The following is a 19,174-nucleotide window of genomic DNA, read 5'->3' as shown; positions in this document are numbered from 1 at the left end:
TTGAATGAGAATCCAAACGGATCAGTTCAGCTGAACGCTACAACAGTTCGTCTTCCGTAACTTCCTGTACTGAAAAAAAAAAGGAGCGTGAGCAAAGAGGAGGAAACCGTGGCGAGAAACAGCGGAGCTGTGCATGATGTACAACTGACTGGATCTCACTGCTGCGTCCTTCCTCTGAAGACGGTGGAGTGGGGTTAAGGCTGTGTGTGTGAACATGCGATACTGAACGTGGCCCCACGAACAGCCACCGGGCCCCCTGCTGGCCCTGAGCGGCCTCGTCCAGAGCCGAGTCCAAACAGACGTTCCGGGCAAGAAATCAGGACGTCAACAGGGCGGCGTCGAGCTCAGATCCAGAATCGTCGGGTCAGATGCAGGATGTTACGACCGCGGTCTCTCCCCTCCTCCAGTTCTTCCCTCCCTCCCTCCCCCTCCCTCCCACCCATCGTCCCATTTGTCATTACTCCTCGTTCTCCCTCCACCACCATCTCCTCCTCCTCCTCTTTGTAAGCGCCTCATCTCTAACTGGATGGCTGGTCACGGTGTGACCAATCAGGAGCACTCCTCCCCGATGCGTTGGCACGAGCGGCCCACCTTGCGGTCCAGCTTCACCATCTTGAGGACGGCCTCCTCGCGCCCGCGGCCCAGATGGTCGAACAGACAGTCATGCTGCTCAGGAAGACGGTGCAGCATGCAGAATACATAGCCTGGGAGGGAAACAGAAATAAAGTGGTGAGACAGGAAGTGACCCCGATAACTGCTCTGCTGTTCCCACTTTGTATGAAACATCACAAGCCCACTGCCAAACACAAACACACAAATAAATATACATACAATACAGAGAAGCTGATTTGCATACATTTTTATAAATGCTAGTGGCTTAGTCATTTAAGATCTAAACCTCTGCATAAATTCTACTGTCTGGTGTCAAACTTGTACCGTTACTCTTGCTGCAGGTACTACTACACTAATTTTACATCATACATCAAGGTTAACTAAAAAGTAAATGCACTATTTGCAATTACCTCATTTTCTGTATAAACTGGTCATGAAATGTCATCACATCTTCACTGATATAATAAAATAATATGTATATGACAATAAAACACATTCATAATCTTTCATGTGTCTATATTGAACATATCTGTAAACATACAATGCAATAGTGGAAAATGTGAGACGATCAGATAACTTTTCATGACCAGTTTATGTAAATAGTTCTGCTGCAGAACCGTGGTTTTTGTACTTTCAGTTTTTCACTCAAGCTATAGCACTACATTTTGTTGCTTGACACATTTCTAACCACAGTAAGCGTATGGTATCAGTGAAGTCAAAGCCATGCGCAGCATGTGCGCCCATTTTGAATCATGATGACACACAACTGAAAGCCACGCTGAAGTGTTGGTACTGACCACAGCGACAGGAACCCAGTTCCTGCTGCACCAGCTCTAGTTTGGTTTGGCAGCGATAGCAGCGCCGACGGTTCTTCTGCTTGGGCGTCCCGCGGGCCTCATCACTGCTCCCCTCCTTCTCGTCTGTCCGTGGTCGTTTCTCTGGTGTTGCCTCGCTCTCTGAGCCCGAGGCTAAAAACAAACGGCAGGGTTAAGAGTTAGCGCTCAAAGTGGGGCAGGTCATAGCGAGCTAGTGGCAGGAAGAAGAGGCGGACTGTACCCGATTCTCGTGGACGTTTTGTGGGTGTGCAGAGTGTGCCTTGGGCTGTTTCTGTGGACGACACGCCTGTAGATGAAATGAAGACATGAGACAGGATGTGAAATGTTTTCATCTGATATGATCCATTTGAGAGAGAAAAAAAAAACTACTATCTAAAATCTAAACTACCAACAAAACATTTCATGACATGACTGTGTTGTGTACTACTGCTGATATCTCCACAGAAACACTGCTTATCTGGTCTTGAGGTCAGCAATTGGTTAGAGAAGTGCATCATTAAATTATTTCTATAGTTCTGCAAAGTGACAGACATTAAATCATGCTGCATTGTTGCAAGCAGTTCAAAATTTAGCTCCCTGCCAGCCTGTGAATCAATCCGTTCAGTTTTATCTCCCGTCTCCGGTCCACTGAGAATCTGTGCTGTATTTATCATTCCCGTGACACATGTTTTATGCTTTATGTAGAATTCATAGCAGCCTAAACTGTGAATTAATGCAAAGTTTCCATTTGCAAACACGACTCAGTGTTAATATTCTTCATCGTTAGGACATTTTTTTAGCAAATCACTACATTGGTTGCTTTTCTTTCTCTAAAAGTGGATACCATAAAAAAGTGTGAAAGGTTTGATGGTTGTTTCTTCTTACCTTCCCTCGTGCTGGGAAATGTGGGCGAGGGCTCTTCGGTTGACGGCTGCTCTGAGCTAGAGGGCGGCGACGACAATACGGATTGGCTACTGCTACTGCTCGTCTCGCTACTGAAGACAGATGATTGGCTACTCCCAGTGCTTTGGATGGGTTTGGAGGTGCAGTCCTCCCCTGGCTGCTTCTTCTGGATGTCTGTGGTCAAGGACAGTAAGTAAGGGAGCAGAGAGAAAAATAAAAATAGTTCAGGAAAACAGAGATACAGACAGAGGGAGGAGGAGAAAAGACGAGAGATGACAGAAACAGAGTCAAAACACTCAAATCTCAACTTGTGGGCCTTTTGTGGCGCAGTACAGAAATACAACTGCACAAACTAAACCTCCTGACACCATGTTTTTAGTTAATCACAAGCAGCTGCAACAGCAGAGACTTTCTCCATTCCTTCTAATTAATAATGTGCCTTTTTATCCAGTTCTGACAGCATGAATTAACCTGTCTGTGCCATATGAAATACAAGAAAGCAATTAAAAGTGAGGTGAAGACACCTGTCCACAGAATACATTAGATCTGTTAGATGCATATCTCCAAAGGATCTCGACATATGACGTGATCCATGCCTTAAAAAATTACTGTACAGTCCCTGTGGGTCTTGATAAACTGTAATAGGCATTTGTCATCATTTTGAACATCTTAGAAACTAAAGAACTTACTGGTTAAATAGTCAGGAGATTAACCAATGGTGGGAATAATTGTTGAAATATGAAGCAGGTCATACCCTACGTCTTCCTCTCCCATCATTTCAGCAACTGATCGTTAAGTTTAATAGATTCAAGCCTTCCGAGTACTAAATACACCAAATGTAATGTTTCCCAAACGTCCCTTCTCACAGCTCTATTGACTATAAGTTCACTCTGCCTACTTTGCTCTTCAGGTCTCTACAGAGTGATCATCTGAGATGTTTTCTGTTCGTGATGATACTGTCTTTACTCTTTCCCCTCCAGGGAGGGTGAGAGGAGAGGTCAGCCTAGATTTTAGTTTCCCCTTCACATGTGGGCTAACCCACTTCTGCTCAGCCTCCATACTCATGTGTATTGAGTCTATTCTGAGCATTTCTTCTGTCTGTGATGCTAGACTCAAAGCACGGGCCCTTAGGTCCTCGCTGTCTGCCATACTCTCCAGTTACCATGGCCACCGACAGGGCTGCAGTGCACCCTCAACCCATCCTCCCAAACAAACTAGAAGATTGAAGGAAAAAAAAAAGTCATGTATACCATGACATTTTCAAAGTTTAATTGGGCACTTTTCTTTGTTCGACACTCTTTCACATTGTGGAAAAACAGACTTTTATAAACAGATGAATGCAGCAACCAGACTAGGACTCATTAGTCTGTTTTCTAAGCACAGAGCTGACTCTAACCTTAAAACAACTCTATAGATCAATTTAACAATATTCTGTAATATAATGGAATCTCAGCTTCTTTATGGAGGCAATTTACTTCTAACTCTGACCCAACATTTTCCTCCAAATGGTGGTTATATCATCTTAGAGAAAGACTCTTTGTCTTGTCCTTTCATTTTCCTAAAAATGACTGTTTGGCATTGTTAGCATTCCTCACTGAAATCAGCTGGCACACCTAGCCTCAAACGGCTGGAGCGGCTGGTAGGTGTGAAACTCAACAACATCCTCTGGCCTGAATATATTATTCTCAAAAAACATGTAAATATAATTAACTGAATTTAACAGTTCACTCTGTAGATAAGCAACAACTCTGCATTTCAGAGGTGAATCACTTGAGGCAAACTATAACACAAACATGTTGATATAACGATCAGCAGCAAATATCAAGGTTTTGCCTGGGCAGAAAAACTAAATTCAGAATTTTGGAATATGAGAGGGACACAGATGACAGCTGGTCAGCTGCCAGTGAACAAGAGAGCAATTTTCCAGAGAACAGAGAATTTGGCCAGTAATTATCTTCCACTCTTGAGCAATTATTTCTTCACAGCTCTGACTTTAGAGGCACAGCTACTTGGGGAAACAATTCAAGAAACCACACTTTAATAATGATTACTCTACCATGCAAATAGTTTATTTGACAAGAGTTAAACCCAGGAAGAGTAGTTTGACAGAGCTCAGGAGCCAACAAAAATCTTTTTTTTTGACTCCTGATCTTGTGTCCTACTTTTGATTGTTTCACTGTTGAATGCCATGTAGCCTTTAACCAGGATGCACAAGTAATTTCATCTTCATTCTTCCAATTAAAGAAATATTGGATGTAGAGACTTACCAGCAAAACATTTGGAGCACAGGTTCATAGTTTTACTGGACCTGAAGAGACATGAGACAATGTCAATGGGATGTCAGACATCAAATCTTTGTTTTGATTTCAATGAAAATTATTTTTACCCTCATTACAGTATTGTGATATAAAATACTAAAATAAAATAAATATATGGAATGCTGACAAGTAAACAAGACCGTAAACTTTACATAAGCAAAGCACATGATTCTCAGACATTATCTGGTGCACATTATTCTAGCAAAGCATAAAACGAATCTCACCCCATAAACAAAAAGCAGTATCAATTTATCCAGTCCAGCTAAACATAAATGTGGAAGACAAACACCATTCTGAAATATGGCACTGCCTTCATAACACACCAGTGGGGTCATGCCCCCGTTCGAATATCTCAAATGTCAATTATATCACTTTCTGAGTGTTACGCATAACAGGTTTCATAACCTCTCCTAAAGTTTCACCTCAGGAACCCTCTTTTTCTTTGTCTATCTAGCAACTGGGTCATTGTCGCCTTAAATTCAATGCAGTGTATTTATTGGAAAAATGTCCTACTATTTGAACTCTTTTTTCCAGCATTGCTAGTTTTGTGCAGGAAGAAAAACAACTAAATGTGCTCCAACAGGTGAATCGAGTACAACTCCTGTTTCCTTTTTCCACAGGTCTTTCTGCAGTCAACCCAGGAAAAGGTTCAGCCTTTCACTAATATCGAGTTTAGCTCAGGTAAAACACGAGGTACTGCTGTTATACACCTCTGAATATGCAAACAGTGCATATATTTGAAAAGGATAAGCCTGGAATCCATCTGTCTGCTGTCGACTGTCACTGCAGCATGCTACCAATCAGTTCGAAGTACAGCTGAGGCCAACAACGTCCAGCCGAGTTCGACTTGTTGGGTGTGAAATGTCCTAAAATGGCCATCGTACCTTTGAGGTTTGACTGCACTATACTAAAAACACTACTGGATGCCCTGAGGGGGGGCAGAATGGATGTGTAATAGAGGCAGGTTTCACTTTCAGAGTTATGTCCTATAAAAGCTCAGAGCTCTCAGTCACTGTCAGTCACTGGATTCAGTTATAGCTGCAATTTATCCTCTAAACAGAATTAACCAAGTCATTTTAAAGGTCTTTCTGTCACTATGGTCACCGCGGTTACGGATGGAAAACAGTGTCATTACACAGTTTATTAGTCCACTAATATGATTAAGCATACTGTAATACTGCATGCAACCTTCAAGTTCCACAGTTCATTTTAAGATGGTGCACAGAACAGTGTTCATTAACACGGGGCATTTTGGAACTGTATTGGTCCATCTCCTGCTTTTCTTGATGGCTGGTGGTACCTTTCCTACAGGTATGTTCTGTCATTACCTCATCTTCTGGAGCTCTCTTTAACGTTCATTCCACCACAATACGTTAGGCTGAGCCATTTCTGTCAGCTGAGAGTCCTGTCAATAGTACAGAAAGCTGGAACTCCGTAGCGTATTCAGATCATTGTTCCTACAGGAACTATGTGACTAATGCAGCAGGACAACCTGCACACACACTGTTTCTAGCTTTAACCAAGAAGGAGATATTTGGTGCCTGGATTTTGTTTATCACCAAGATATCGTAATGTACAAGAAGGATGACATTTATAGATATTTTAGGCCTTGAACAAAGGGACTATTCATTAGATGCTGGCTGTGACCTTCAATTTTATTTCCATATTTTTCTTATATACTACTGAAGATACAACTTAGAGAGGAGTTTCTACCTTTCTTCCCAATCCCCGTTTCTATATGAGAGAGAGAGAGAGAGATAAGGTGGATGCGGTATTAGAAACTATAATGTTGTCCAGTATAACACTAACCACTGCCTCAAGGACTGCCAGAGAGCTGAATCAACAAACTCTCTGACTAAATGTCAACAAAAACTCAACATGAGAGGCTCCAAAAAAAGGTTTTACCACAAGGCAGTTGGGTTTTGTACAGTTTACAAGTGTAACTGATAAATTGAAAACTCAACTGTGACCTGTTACGGTGCCGACCACTTATTTACAGAAAGCCAACAAATTTAAGTTTGATTTTGTGTGTTATTCAGTAAACACAAGTGATCCATGTCCAGTCAACATCGGATGCGTGACATGGTTTCTCTAACCCTAACAACAGAATTTCACTTATTTTCTTAGTCATTGTCTGTGTCTGTATTCATGAAGTAAAACAAGCTGCAGTACCTGCAAATGTCTGCTGCAGATGAAACACTGTCAAATATTTTCACCTCCCTAAGCCAAGAGTTTTCCATTGACTTTGCATTCATGCTGCCTCTAAGTAACACTTCATGTTTGTAGAAATGGAGCCGAACAGCTGAATCCAACTCATATCCTTTGAAAACTATAGATTTGCAGCCACATAAAGCCACTTCATCCTTCTATTAGTATTCTTTATTTAGAAAAGATCTGCTGAACAGATTTGCCTGTTCTGAAAAATTCATCTGAAAAAATACAGTATCTGATGACACACATGGAACAATGTCATCAAACACATATTAAAACAGCAGTAAGGTAAGAAATCAAGACTCATGTAACAGGTATTACAAAGTCCCCCATCCCATCTCCCAGTACAGGTGCCGGTCCAGCCAGGACACTTGATGGGGATATTTGATATATTGATATTTGTACACACAAGCAAGTGAAATGTCTTGTTGAGGTGCTTAAAACGCATCTGGTTTGTCAGGAAGCAACATGCAGAGTGGAAAAAACAAACACAGATAAGACAACACACACAAAAACAAGCCATTAACCTTGAACCCTGACGAGGACTGAACTGTGAGGCTGTGGGTATTTTCAATATTCCTGTCATTCTCTCAGACACAGTCCATTATTTGTCCACTGACTGGTCAGCCAATTTGAAGTGTACACACCATACAGATTTTGATTATATGTCTGATGTTATTTTCCCATCTAGAACAGTGACAAGTGTATTACTAGTCGAACGTATTGGTGATGGTCTAAAATGAGGTATATTGTGCTATAGAGTATCTAACGTCCTCAGGTTACTATTTCAACTTATTGAGTTTACTGATTAGCTCGGCTTCACCCAGAGTGAAGGAATCAATCAATGAAATCGACATGGTGGTGCTGCAGTTGTTGACTGGAATTAAACACAGATTTGTGTTCACCTGGCTGTGATTCTTTTTTACTTTGAACCCTGACGAAACTGAAAATATCTGTGGAAATGTTCAACACAACAAATAAATTGTAAGTCCCAATACTAAACATCAAGTATAAATCACTAAACCTTAAACCACACATTACTTTAAATGAACTAATATTGCTCAAACCATTACAAAAATAAGACACTTTCATCATAATGGACTGCAGAGAGCGTCAAACCCACTCTCACAGACCCCTGAGTTTCAGTCTCATGTGAGAAGAGCCTGTGTGGGACAGGACGGCCAACAGCCCCAGGCCAGGTGTTATTCTGAGCCGAGGCAGGAAGGGCCACATGCACCCTGAGCTGCCATTTGTGTCACCTGACACTGACAGGTGGGTTACTGGTTCCAGTTTGCTTACTGGGCACTAGAAAATGAAGGCAACTGGGGGCTGAGGTTTGGGGGAGGGGGGCTGCTAATCAAATCTGTCATATTACCATATTGTACATTACTAAACCAGCCCTGCTCCTCTAGTTTGTGTGTCACCCAGAAACCACTAATATTACTGCACAGCACGTTTAACTGGGCTTGTATTGTGCCCATTGTGCTTAGTAATGACGTGACATTACATCTCATCAGCCTGTAGTTATTTCTCTTGCTATACGATGATTTACATCCCTATAAGTAGGAGCTGTCAGTGCTGTCGGAGTGGCCTTGTTAAATCGATTAAAGGTTAGATGTAGTCATTTTTCCTGTGGAGTAACACTGGAGACATCAGTGAATCACATCCGGTATGCAACACACATTCACCACTTGACAAGACCGCACATAAAAGGCTGTAAAACAGCTGAAAACAGGTGTTTCTGCACTGGTTAGCTAGGACACCCAGCTAAAGGGACGTGCTAATCGTCTGTTGCTGCTTTTCTTCGAGGTGATTCAAGGAAACAGGGCATGTTTAAAGGGAACCTGCTGGCAATAAATCATCTTCTATGTCGGGTACGTCATCTCCTGGGTTCAACAAAATGCCTTACAACACGATAGGGTACGTTTAGGAACAACAGCCCGTGTTTGAGGCGACGAAAGTGGGTTTATTAGCTCGGAGAAAGGCGTAAATGTAGCTAGTTTTCAAGCTAGGAGGTTATTTATTAGCTAACTTCCCAACCCCCCACCCTCGGCCTGCACAACAGAACAACAACAATGGGTTTGGACTAGTTCAACCCGTTGAGCTTATTTCCCCAACATTCACCCTTTGGTGGAAGCTAAAGGGTTTAATCTGCTTTATATTAGGGTTAACACTCACCCCCAGAAGCCACAGGGACACCGGGGAGGTAGACTCGGAGGCTTGCTTCGTTCACTAGTGTCTCCCATGACTTCCAACAAAAACCGATGTGGAAACGCGAGGCTGGGGATGAGTCCGGGGCCTGGTCGTTCAATGAGAAACCCGATCAAGACTCGCCCCAGACAGAAAGATACACGTCCCCTTTGTGTTAAAGTCCACAGATCGGCGACGGAAGGCGGCGAACTCGGTCCGTTTGGGCCGGAACAAGCTCCCGTTAGGTGAAAGAAAACGGCTCCGTGTGAACGGGAAGAACTGAACGGTACTCAGAGCAATCAGCTGGACGCTCGGACGGTACGACCGACGGACGAGGAGAGGGGGCGCCCCGCTGTCTCACTCGACACTAAAACACCCAGAACATCGCCTGTGGTCCGCAAACACGGAAAAAATACAATTATGGCGAAGTTAAATACGTGGGAGGGTGTGAAAAAGAAGAATAAATAGATTGACGAAGGCCTTCCCCTCTTTAACAGTACAGGACCACCCCCATTCACACGTCGCTAGTACGAAGTATGCTGGGCCGGAAACGCGTCCATCAAACCAGAAATGTCAATATTGCCTAACGACATGAAGGAGCCACGATCAGAGGAGAAAATACAATATAACACAACAAAATCCTAATAAATAACATAATCTAAACTTTGTGAGTGTGTTCAGTTAAAATAAACACAAAGTGTTAATGTGCATGAGTCTGTTTCATCACTGGCCTGGCTCTAATCCCTTTTACTAGATTACAGTGAGGGCTTAACTCTGTTGGGATATTTGTAATAAAAAGAGAATAAAATCAACTTAAATATAACTGCATCACGGTTTTATCAATTAGAGCAATGCCAATCTTGAGATACAGCATGTATTTCACTTTTTTCACACGTTTCAACAGCATCTCAGAGTGGACCTTGATTAGCACTGTACAGGCCCTGGGTAGGAAATAACTGGTGGGCACACATTAAACTTGTTTCTCTGGTTTTTGGCTTCATTGTGCCATGTGTATGCATGCATTTGCAAAACCTTTTTTAGCATCTAAAGAAGTTATAGTCAAATTCTCTGCTAAACTCTAATTTCCCCACTAATCCTGGACTATATATCTGGCAGCAAATGTTCACTGGCTAGTCACTATCTGTTCTTTCTGCCTCTGGAAAAACAGTGTTTATTAGATATTTGTCTGTAGAAACAACTGGAAGTTACATCTGAAAATTAGATTGATCATAGTGAACCAAAACAATAACTTGGAAGACACTTTAATGCTCAGTAGAATTGATTAGTATGAGTCTCTATATCTGTGAGAATAATGGATAATTATTTTTCTTTCGATGCATTATTATTGAATAATACAGTAAATAGAATATGATCATTCACTTCTATGCTCACTGTGCTGGTAGAAAACCTTTGCTGAGCAACAGCAACAGTAGAGACATCTAGGAGATACTTATCACTATAAAAAGTCTCTTTGGGCAGCAGAACACATCAGCATTACCCAAAGACCTGTACCTGTAGCATGAAGAATACACACTGATCAAACACCACTGTCGCTCTGTAACAGAAACTCTCAAGACAAAACTGAAGATAGAGATCACTGTATTGCTTGTGTCAAAAGACCACTGCCGTGTTTGCCACAGCAGTGGTTCAGGCAAGCTGACGGATGTGAACCCTCACAGCAACATTAAGAAACAATGTCAGTTGTTTCCAGAATCACATTTTTCACAGGCATTGTATTGAACAAGAGGCAGTGAAATGCACATCACACATCAATGGTCCAAACTAATATATATATATATATATATATTACATAAAATTATACACATACATAAAGCTAGATGGGGGATGGGAGGTGTGTTCTCTGTATTAGAAAGTGACCTGAACAAAGCCCCATTTCTGTGGTTAGCTATTAAGGAAGACTTTATCCAACGAATGGGAAATCTTCTAAAATGTAGAAGGGCCAAAGAAGGCGTACAGATACATCGGTGGGTCACCTAGTATAGTTAGGTATTTCAGGTTATTGGACATCAAACAAAAGGTTTCAAAAACACAAAATGACAACTCCAAAGTGCAACACTAGGACACAAAAGGAAACACAGCACTGATAGCTTAATTTAAAAACAAACCTCTAAAAACACTCACACAAAAGCAAACAGATCCACAACTAAGGAAGTTTTTAAATTAATTTAACACACAAAACAGAAAGACTCCAAATCCAGCACCACAGTACTGTACTTCAGTCAGGAGACCCAAGCTGCAACCTTATTTATACTTAAGTAAAATAAAGTGCCAAATAGTAGCTGCTCATGTATGTTCTGTATATAGCTTTCTTCCCGGCAGCCTTAGTGCATACATAATTTGGTCCGAGTGTCTCAGCCCCAATTTTTAACAACCTAGTTTGTTCAATCACTTGTGCTAAGCTATTCAAGTGCTTAAAATACTAAATTAAGACACTTAATTAAATCTAGGTTTAGTTTTAGTGATTCTTTTCATGAGGTATGAATATTATCTATCAAAACATCACACCTGATAAAGATTGCAGATTCTGTTTTACTGGTGCAAGCGAGTCAAGAAATACTCAACAGCTTTTACTTAATATGCAAATGCATAATTGGATTATGTGCTATTTGCATACAAATGCCAAAGAATGCATTAGCTCTACAGCTTTGGCAAACGTTTTAAAAATATTTGCCAGTGACTCTGTTAGCTTGATGGTATGAAAAGTGAGTAGAGTCGTTTCAAGACAGTTTCTTAAAAAAATAGCTACATTATTTTATTAACTCGTAAAATTCAGGTAGAAACCCACCTCGATCTCAACATCTCTTTGGTGGTACAGTATAACCACATTTCAGTGTGTGTCTCATCTTTGGAGAAGGAAACATTTCACCACGATGATTTTCAAGGGGTACAACTTGAGTTCTAGTAGCTAAAAAGTACCTTTACCAAAATGTATGAGCAACCTCACTTTCAGTTTCAAAACTGGGAAGATTGGAGCTTTAATGCAGCTGCTACAGATACATCAGTCTGTAATGTTGCACTTATGACAGAAGGACCAGGGGTCACGACAGTGAGACAATCGCCTTTAGCAGGGTTTTAGCTTTGCAGTCTGGATGATGAAGGCTGTGCAAAATGGCATTCTGAGGTCTCCCTTCCTCTCGACACCTTCCAACAGCGGGGCAAGGTGAATCTTAATGATGGGACTGTGAGGATGATGAGGAAGTGGAAGAGGGCTGTGAGGGCAGCAGGCTGTGTGTGCGCGACGGCTGTTGGGGTCGTGGTTGTTGGGAGGTGGACCCGGTGTCAGACGAGTTCAGGCCCGGACTGCCTTCAGTGACCTCCGTGTCCAGTTGGGCTGGACATTCAAAGTGAACACAGTGGAACACCTGCACAGAGATCACAGGCAAACATTAAACATTAAAACCTCCACACACAACATTAATCACATCAGTTCTGAAAACTGTATGTGTTTTCATTATGCACGATAGTCACCATCAAGCCACCACCACCACCAAGACAAACTCCAGGATTCTACACCTTTTGTCATATTATGTAGCATTTTCCTCACATTGCTCTAGTTGTACAAACAGTGTGAGGGTTATGAATACCTCAGGTGGTTGTGTGTTTAATGGTGAAGAAAGACTGTGAGAGCTAAACTCATTTGAGCCTACTGAATAGTTCAGTGCATGAACTAGTTAACTAGTTTGCCAACAGTTGTTGTGACTTTAAATACAAATTCTGGAGAGCACAGCAGGACATAGGTGGTTCCTGGTGCTGAAGTGATTTTGATTAGCCCTGTAACAGTAATAGATGTAGTTACTAACTCTGTGAACTGTCCTTACTTTGCAATGCATTGTGTTTTATGCTGATGTGGTTACATTTAGCTGGGTTTGATAACAGCAGTTTGTGGGATAATGTAATTCCCCAGTCAGTAATTTTGTAGCTGTAGCAACATGAATTCATGAATTTTTGGGGGTGTGGTTACTTAATGGAATGGAGCTGTTGATTAATTTAGGAGTTGAAGTAAACATGTCAAAATGTTACAGTTGGTTCATTTAAACATGTTAAAAGGGGTCCAACAACAAACATTAACACCGATTTAGTACAAATGTATGAGTCTGTGCATCTAAAAGCATTAAACAAGACATTTAACAACAATAGTAAACTGTTTTCACCTCGTTAGCAGTGTTGTGAGTCCCAACAATTCGGATAAAACAGGCAGGCTGCTTATCAAACTTCAAGGTCTGCCATGATCTGTAAGAGAAAAAGATAGATGATAAATTCTAATTGTGTCTCTGTTTACATCTGGTTTTGTTTATGTATATTGTGAATATGTTCTTTGTGACAAGGTCCTGATTGCTGTACACAGACTTTACATGGAGGATGGTAACTGTTTGTCATTCAGACATGTTTTCAGATTAAATATATCATTTAAGGTTTTTAGTTATTATCTCATTCAATACTAAACTGCAGCCTCTTGATGCTATGAACCAAGTAAAGATTAGTGTGAATAGATTAAGGCACGATGAAGGCAAAAACTGAAGAGGAAACAGGAAACTTACCGACATGCCATCCTGGTGCGGTCAACCACCTTTGTCCACTGTTGCTGATTGCTGGAAACTTCAATGTAGTAACTGTATGAGCGGTCGTCGCAGTCCCATAGTAGCAGCCTAAACAAACAAAAATAAACACCAGTGACTTGATTTGTACTTCACTATGCGGTGACAGATTGAAATGAATAATCTGTTGATCATTCTGATGATCAAGGGTAAATAACATGTCAAACAAGTATAAAGAGGTACACTTCAATTCAAAAAAGGCAATGACTTGCACATTTATATCCAAATTCTGTTATTTGCTGTGTAAAGTACACGAAAAAAGTATGGATAAAGGTTTGCCACTAAATTAAGAAAACACTAATTTATAACCAATGTTAACTGTGAGCTGCTAAAACATTTGGCTCCTGTTTTGAACCCTGCACATCTACCTTAAGGATCCAACAGAAAAGGGCTGAGCCAGCTGGATGACAATGGCTCCAGAACCCAGCTGATGGCAGGTGTAACCAGAGTCCCAATCATAGTTACGTGTGTCACCATTGAGCAAGGCATTCCTGCTACGACTCACACCCTCAATGACGCTGGCAGAGGCTGCAATGGTCGCCACATTCTGACTGGGTACTGTTGACATTACGGTGAGAGTTACAAACATGTTTTGTTTTTGTTTGCTTCCACTTCCTATACTTAGAATAATATGATACAAACATAAGAGCTAAATTGCTACATCACAGATATTAAAAGCACATCAGGAAAGAAGGATCACCTACAAAGTATGGGTGCTATAAAAAATATGCAAAAGCCTTAAAAGCAGGCACTTATTAGAAACAGCACAGAATTAAAGTGCAACAAAATGATCCACAACATACCCACAAGTCCATTCTCAAGCGTGGCTGGGGAGCTGGTGAACATGCACTCAAAAGCCACAAGATGGAAGACCTTGTTGACTGTGTTGTGTGTTCCCACAATGCGAATGTACCTGAGACACAAAGAGCAACGAAGAAACCATAATCTAATCTTTAAACAACCAGAAACAAAGTGACACAACGGAAGAATCCTTCATCTCGTTCAAACACAACAGTAGAGGGAGTATGAGCTGTGAAAAGCTGCAAAGGTCAAAGTATAAAATAGAGTCACATAGAGACTAAACTTAAATACCATGTATTTTTATAATTTTAGTAAAAGTTTCTACAAGGAAAGTGATTACAGAAGCAGATCACTGTTATTAATCATAAAGGTGGTAAGATAAGTAAAACATAGGTCTAATGTGGTCTAAAGGTCTGGAATTCTGATCTTCTTCCAACTAAAATTTAGATTAATCTTCTCCAAAATGTGCTTTAATTTCCACTTAGTATTGTGCATCTATGAGGAAATGAAACAGCTCATCTGACAGTTACTTTAAGTTTGTCAGGAAGTCAGTTGGATTCACAGACCTAAGGTGGCCACAAGGGTTTTTGCTAAACTCTTATGTCAGTTAAGATAACAGGGTGACAAGCAGCATATTTGAACATAGACAGCATTAAAATACTTAACACAAATGTCCAAAAATATATAACGCTCTATCCTCTGACCAGCAAACATCAGTATGGCTGGTAAACACTGAGAATGCAATTCATAAAAACGCACTGTAATTGCTTTGTACACCAGGTTAAGGCAAGCCCTTCATTCCTGGCAAACCAGAGGAAGGAATCAGATATTGTTTTGACTAGTCCTGCCACCAAAATCTCCAGTTTTGCAAGATGACAGAATGCCAAACAATGCCAAACTACTTGTGACTACATGTGCATCTGATTTACGAGCTCTGGTTTTCTCGTAAACAGGCTCAGTAAACAGGTATAAAAAGTAATTGAGGCCAATTAATGTAACTACTGGTGTAACTGAACTGAGAGCAAAATGGATTTGAAGAAGTTTACCTGCAAACTCGTGATGAGAAGTACAGATTTTGCCAAGAGCGGCAGAGATACTTGGAATGGTCCACAACTCGTACCCAATCCAACTCATCCATAGATACCTCGATGTAGTAGGAATAAGACCTTAAATAACCCAAAACCAACAGTTTAAGTCAGTGCGCATATACCTTCGACATTTTGCAAAGATACAGTATATTACAGGGTAGACATCTCTTTAAATAATAAACTAATGAATTACACTGCATGTTTAGAGCTAAAATTCCAACTCTTCTAGGGAAGCATTCCACTTTTTTTAGCAGCTGAAAAAACTCATCTTACCGGCTGTCTCTGTCCCACAGCAGCAGGCGGATGTGGTTGATTATGGATGGTTGGCCTAGTTTAACTTGAATTCCAGCTCTACCGTCTTCCTCGATGGGATGTCTAGAGAAGCCATGATCCAGATCATAGTTCTGGGTGTCTCCATCCAGCAACGCCGACTTCAGCTCCCCTTTCACCACCTGAGCTCCATGTTTCATAGTGGCAATATTCTCCTCGGGTACTGAAACCCATGGAAGAGGACATGAATGAGGGGACTAATTAATGGAACAGAAAAACTAAAGAAAAATAATGTATTTAACTTTAATTTTGATTCATATTAGTACTAATTACAGCAAACAGATAAAGAACAAAGAGGACTAACTGAGCATCCCCCGGTAGTTAAGGTCCATGTTGCGGCTTTCAGAGCGGGTCTTGATTGCATCCAGCAGGTCGTCTGGGCTCACAAGGCCGGATGGTCGCACTACGTTCAGCATCTCCGTGAGGGTCATGAGTGGCAGCCGCACTACTGACATCACTTCCTGCGTTTCAGCGCCCTCCCCGTGCTGCCGACACCAGCGACACAATGCCAGAAAAATCTCCTTCTCACTGGCAGCAAACGAGTCCCGCCTGACCACAGTCAGCAGAGCAGTCTGCAGACACCAGAAATACCAAACATGCCAACAACTTCTCAGCTAAGAGTATTAATGGGTTATCTTGCACAGTAAGATCAAGTATTTTAACACAACACTTCATTTGCAACTTTACAAGCAATGGAAAAAGAATGAGTCAGCTGTGTAATACGAGGTTAAAAATATCTTCAAACATTTCAGAGTAATTTGTTCATACACCATTCGGTACCTCTTACCTTGGAAAGCACGAGGAAGCCATCAGAATTCAAGACTTCAGGTGCATGTCTGTCCATGTATGAACAGCAGGCTGCACTAAGCACACTCAGAGAGTAGAGATTGGCCACATCAAAAACCAGGCAAACGTTGTTGGTGTGCAGAATGGTGCGGAGAAACTCCGAAGTTGAATCTTCAAGTGGCTGTAGGCCGTAACGGTGAGCCAGGCCGAGGAAGTCCAGCAGCACCTCTTCCCGAGCAGAGCTAAGGCTGGCCCTGCCCGTGTACAGGTAATGTAGCAGCATAGAGAAAGCTTCAGCCCGCGTCTCCTCCAAACACACTTCGGCCTGGGGGTGGGATTCTTTCATTCCACCATACAACAGGGCCCTAACAAGCAAGAAGAAGTGTTTATAGTTGTTTAAGTGAGTGTAAGGGTCTTAATTGATTTAGGACTGTCACAACCAGCTGCCACATATCTCCCAAACATGAGGCAATAAATTCTAAAAACATGGGCCACAATTAATAGTGCCACTGTACGAAAACTGACAAAGTCACAGACATCTGTGGTTTTAAATGCACTTAAAAGGCAGAAGAAAAAGGATTATGGTCAGATAATTCTGAAATGAAGAAGCATGCTGATAGAAATACTAAACTCTAAGACACCTCTCAGTAAACTGGAATACCAGAGTAAACATTGCAATTATAATCTACTGTATCCTTTATAACTTAAATATAATTTACAATGATTCGAGACACTGTGATGCTTTAGGTAAGACTACACACCCTCTGAAAAGAGTTGTCTTTAGAAAATTTAGAAATACAACAAATACTCTTAAATCACAGGCACATGCTACTTTATTCAAATATGTCTGAATGATTGCATGTTAGAGGTCCACTGCCTGCTTCTTTAAAGTTTGACTTTACTGACTTCATAACAAATGTATACATGCTGTTTTGCTGTTGAGCAACGTTTCTTGTACCACGATTCACCATCAACCACAAAGCAGAATATTTCCACCTCCATGCAACAGTTTCCAAAAGCTCTGTAGAATAACTGGTAAAAACCATGCATTTAGACATTTGCAGGTACCTGAAATAGTGACATCGTGCCGCCAGGATGACCCGGTGCGCCGGAAAACGCTTCCCCTCCACGATGAAGGTGACATCGCTGTACTCCTCGCCGAGGACCAGGGCTCCGAGCTGCTCGGACAACAGGTGAATGTGGTCGATCTCCGAGACGGAGGCCAGTGGACGCAGAGGATGACTGTTACTCATGGTCGACGGCTGCCACAGTCACATCTAGTACAGAAGTAAACACGTTAAACCGAAAGTAAACCGGATACTGGGGAAAATCAGCTGTGAGACTCCTCACAGTATGACGCTTCTCTGATGCTACCGCTAAATGCTAACTACTACCGTTACGCTAAAGCTAAATGAAAATAGCAAGCGTTAAAACATTACACCAACATGTAACGTTAGTTATTTAACTCATTGCAGTTCTCTGTTGTTCGTGTTTTAGTAGAACAAAACATTAAAATGATAAAATATTCATAAACGTCTTTAACCTGCTGAATTTTGAGCTTTGTTGTTTACAACCGCTGGTGTCGCGAACATTTGACATTAAAACTAACGTTAGCTATCACTGTTAGCAACGACTCTCTTTTCTCATTCATTCTGTGTTTTAAACTCACCTAGCAGCTCTTGTTGAAACCTGTAATTTAATAAAGATGATTTGAAGAATACAGCCGTGATTCTTGTTTAACTCGTTGAAAGAAAATCCAGCATCAAATTCACAATTCTACCAACATTACGCCAAAGGAAACTAGTTCCGGGTCAACGTTCGAGAACTTCCGGGTCGAGAGCAGCTTTCAGAATAAAAGTTTTATAGTTGTTGGCCCCGTGCTCTTATAATGGTAACATTAATGTCTGTGCTGCTCAGAATAAAGAATTAAGAAAGGTTTGATTCATTACATGACGTAGAATGAACATTAGCAAAACAAACAAACAACAAAAAACAGATATTATAGAAACAAGTACAACTAATAACCTTACAATTATACAAACTACAAAATAAAGTAGAGCTTCATGATGTGATAAATAGGTTTTATTGACAAATACAAATTAGTCTGCAACAAAACAACACAGTACAAATATACAAAAACATAATCAAAGCATAAAAAGGCAAATAGATTCGTCCAAGCATTTCTAAAGTATGGACTGAAATTGTGATGTCCGTAGTGGAACAAAAAACAAGCATCTGTGTATTTATGACTAATCTTCTTATTTTTATTTAGTACAAAAAACCTTCACTTTTTTTCATAACAACTTTGTTAGGGAAGTTATTTCAGTCCGAAAGTTAATGTAGTGGGACAAACGAAAGAAAAGACAAAAAGTGATACTTTAAATACAGGTTGTGCTACAACAACATAATTAATGTACATAATAATCCTTTTGAATTTCACCATCAGCTTTTTCTCTAAGGTAGTCTCCAGGTCTGTGGGTAACTTCTGTGGCCACTATTCTTAA

At 41.0% G+C, this 19,174-nt stretch overlaps 2 protein-coding genes across 2 annotated transcripts; both read right to left on the bottom strand.

Moving 5' to 3' along the window:
* Positions 1-450: 450 nt before the first annotated feature.
* On the bottom strand, positions 451-9,538 carry zfand3 (zinc finger, AN1-type domain 3). The gene is made up of 6 exons (XM_026341604.1): positions 9,038-9,538; positions 4,598-4,638; positions 2,313-2,504; positions 1,669-1,734; positions 1,410-1,580; positions 451-704 (listed from the first exon to the last, which is right to left on the bottom strand). The coding sequence occupies exons 1-6, from the start codon at positions 9,103-9,105 to the stop codon at positions 550-552; spliced, it is 693 nt and encodes a 230-aa protein (XP_026197389.1). The 5' UTR covers positions 9,106-9,538; the 3' UTR covers positions 451-549.
* Positions 9,539-10,631: 1,093 nt separating this feature from the next.
* btbd9 (BTB (POZ) domain containing 9) lies at positions 10,632-18,485 on the bottom strand. The gene is made up of 11 exons (XM_026341987.1): positions 18,340-18,485; positions 17,739-17,947; positions 16,672-17,035; positions 16,189-16,456; positions 15,828-16,047; positions 15,513-15,632; positions 14,469-14,578; positions 14,034-14,223; positions 13,609-13,716; positions 13,222-13,300; positions 10,632-12,432 (listed from the first exon to the last, which is right to left on the bottom strand). The coding sequence occupies exons 2-11, from the start codon at positions 17,921-17,923 to the stop codon at positions 12,238-12,240; spliced, it is 1,839 nt and encodes a 612-aa protein (XP_026197772.1). The 5' UTR covers positions 17,924-17,947; positions 18,340-18,485; the 3' UTR covers positions 10,632-12,237.
* Positions 18,486-19,174: the final 689 nt, after the last annotated feature.

Source organism: Anabas testudineus, chromosome 24 (assembly GCF_900324465.2).
Source record: "Anabas testudineus chromosome 24, fAnaTes1.2, whole genome shotgun sequence".
In the NCBI taxonomy this organism is placed as follows: Eukaryota; Metazoa; Chordata; class Actinopteri; order Anabantiformes; family Anabantidae; genus Anabas; species Anabas testudineus.
This window is presented reverse-complemented; position numbering and strand designations above follow the sequence as displayed.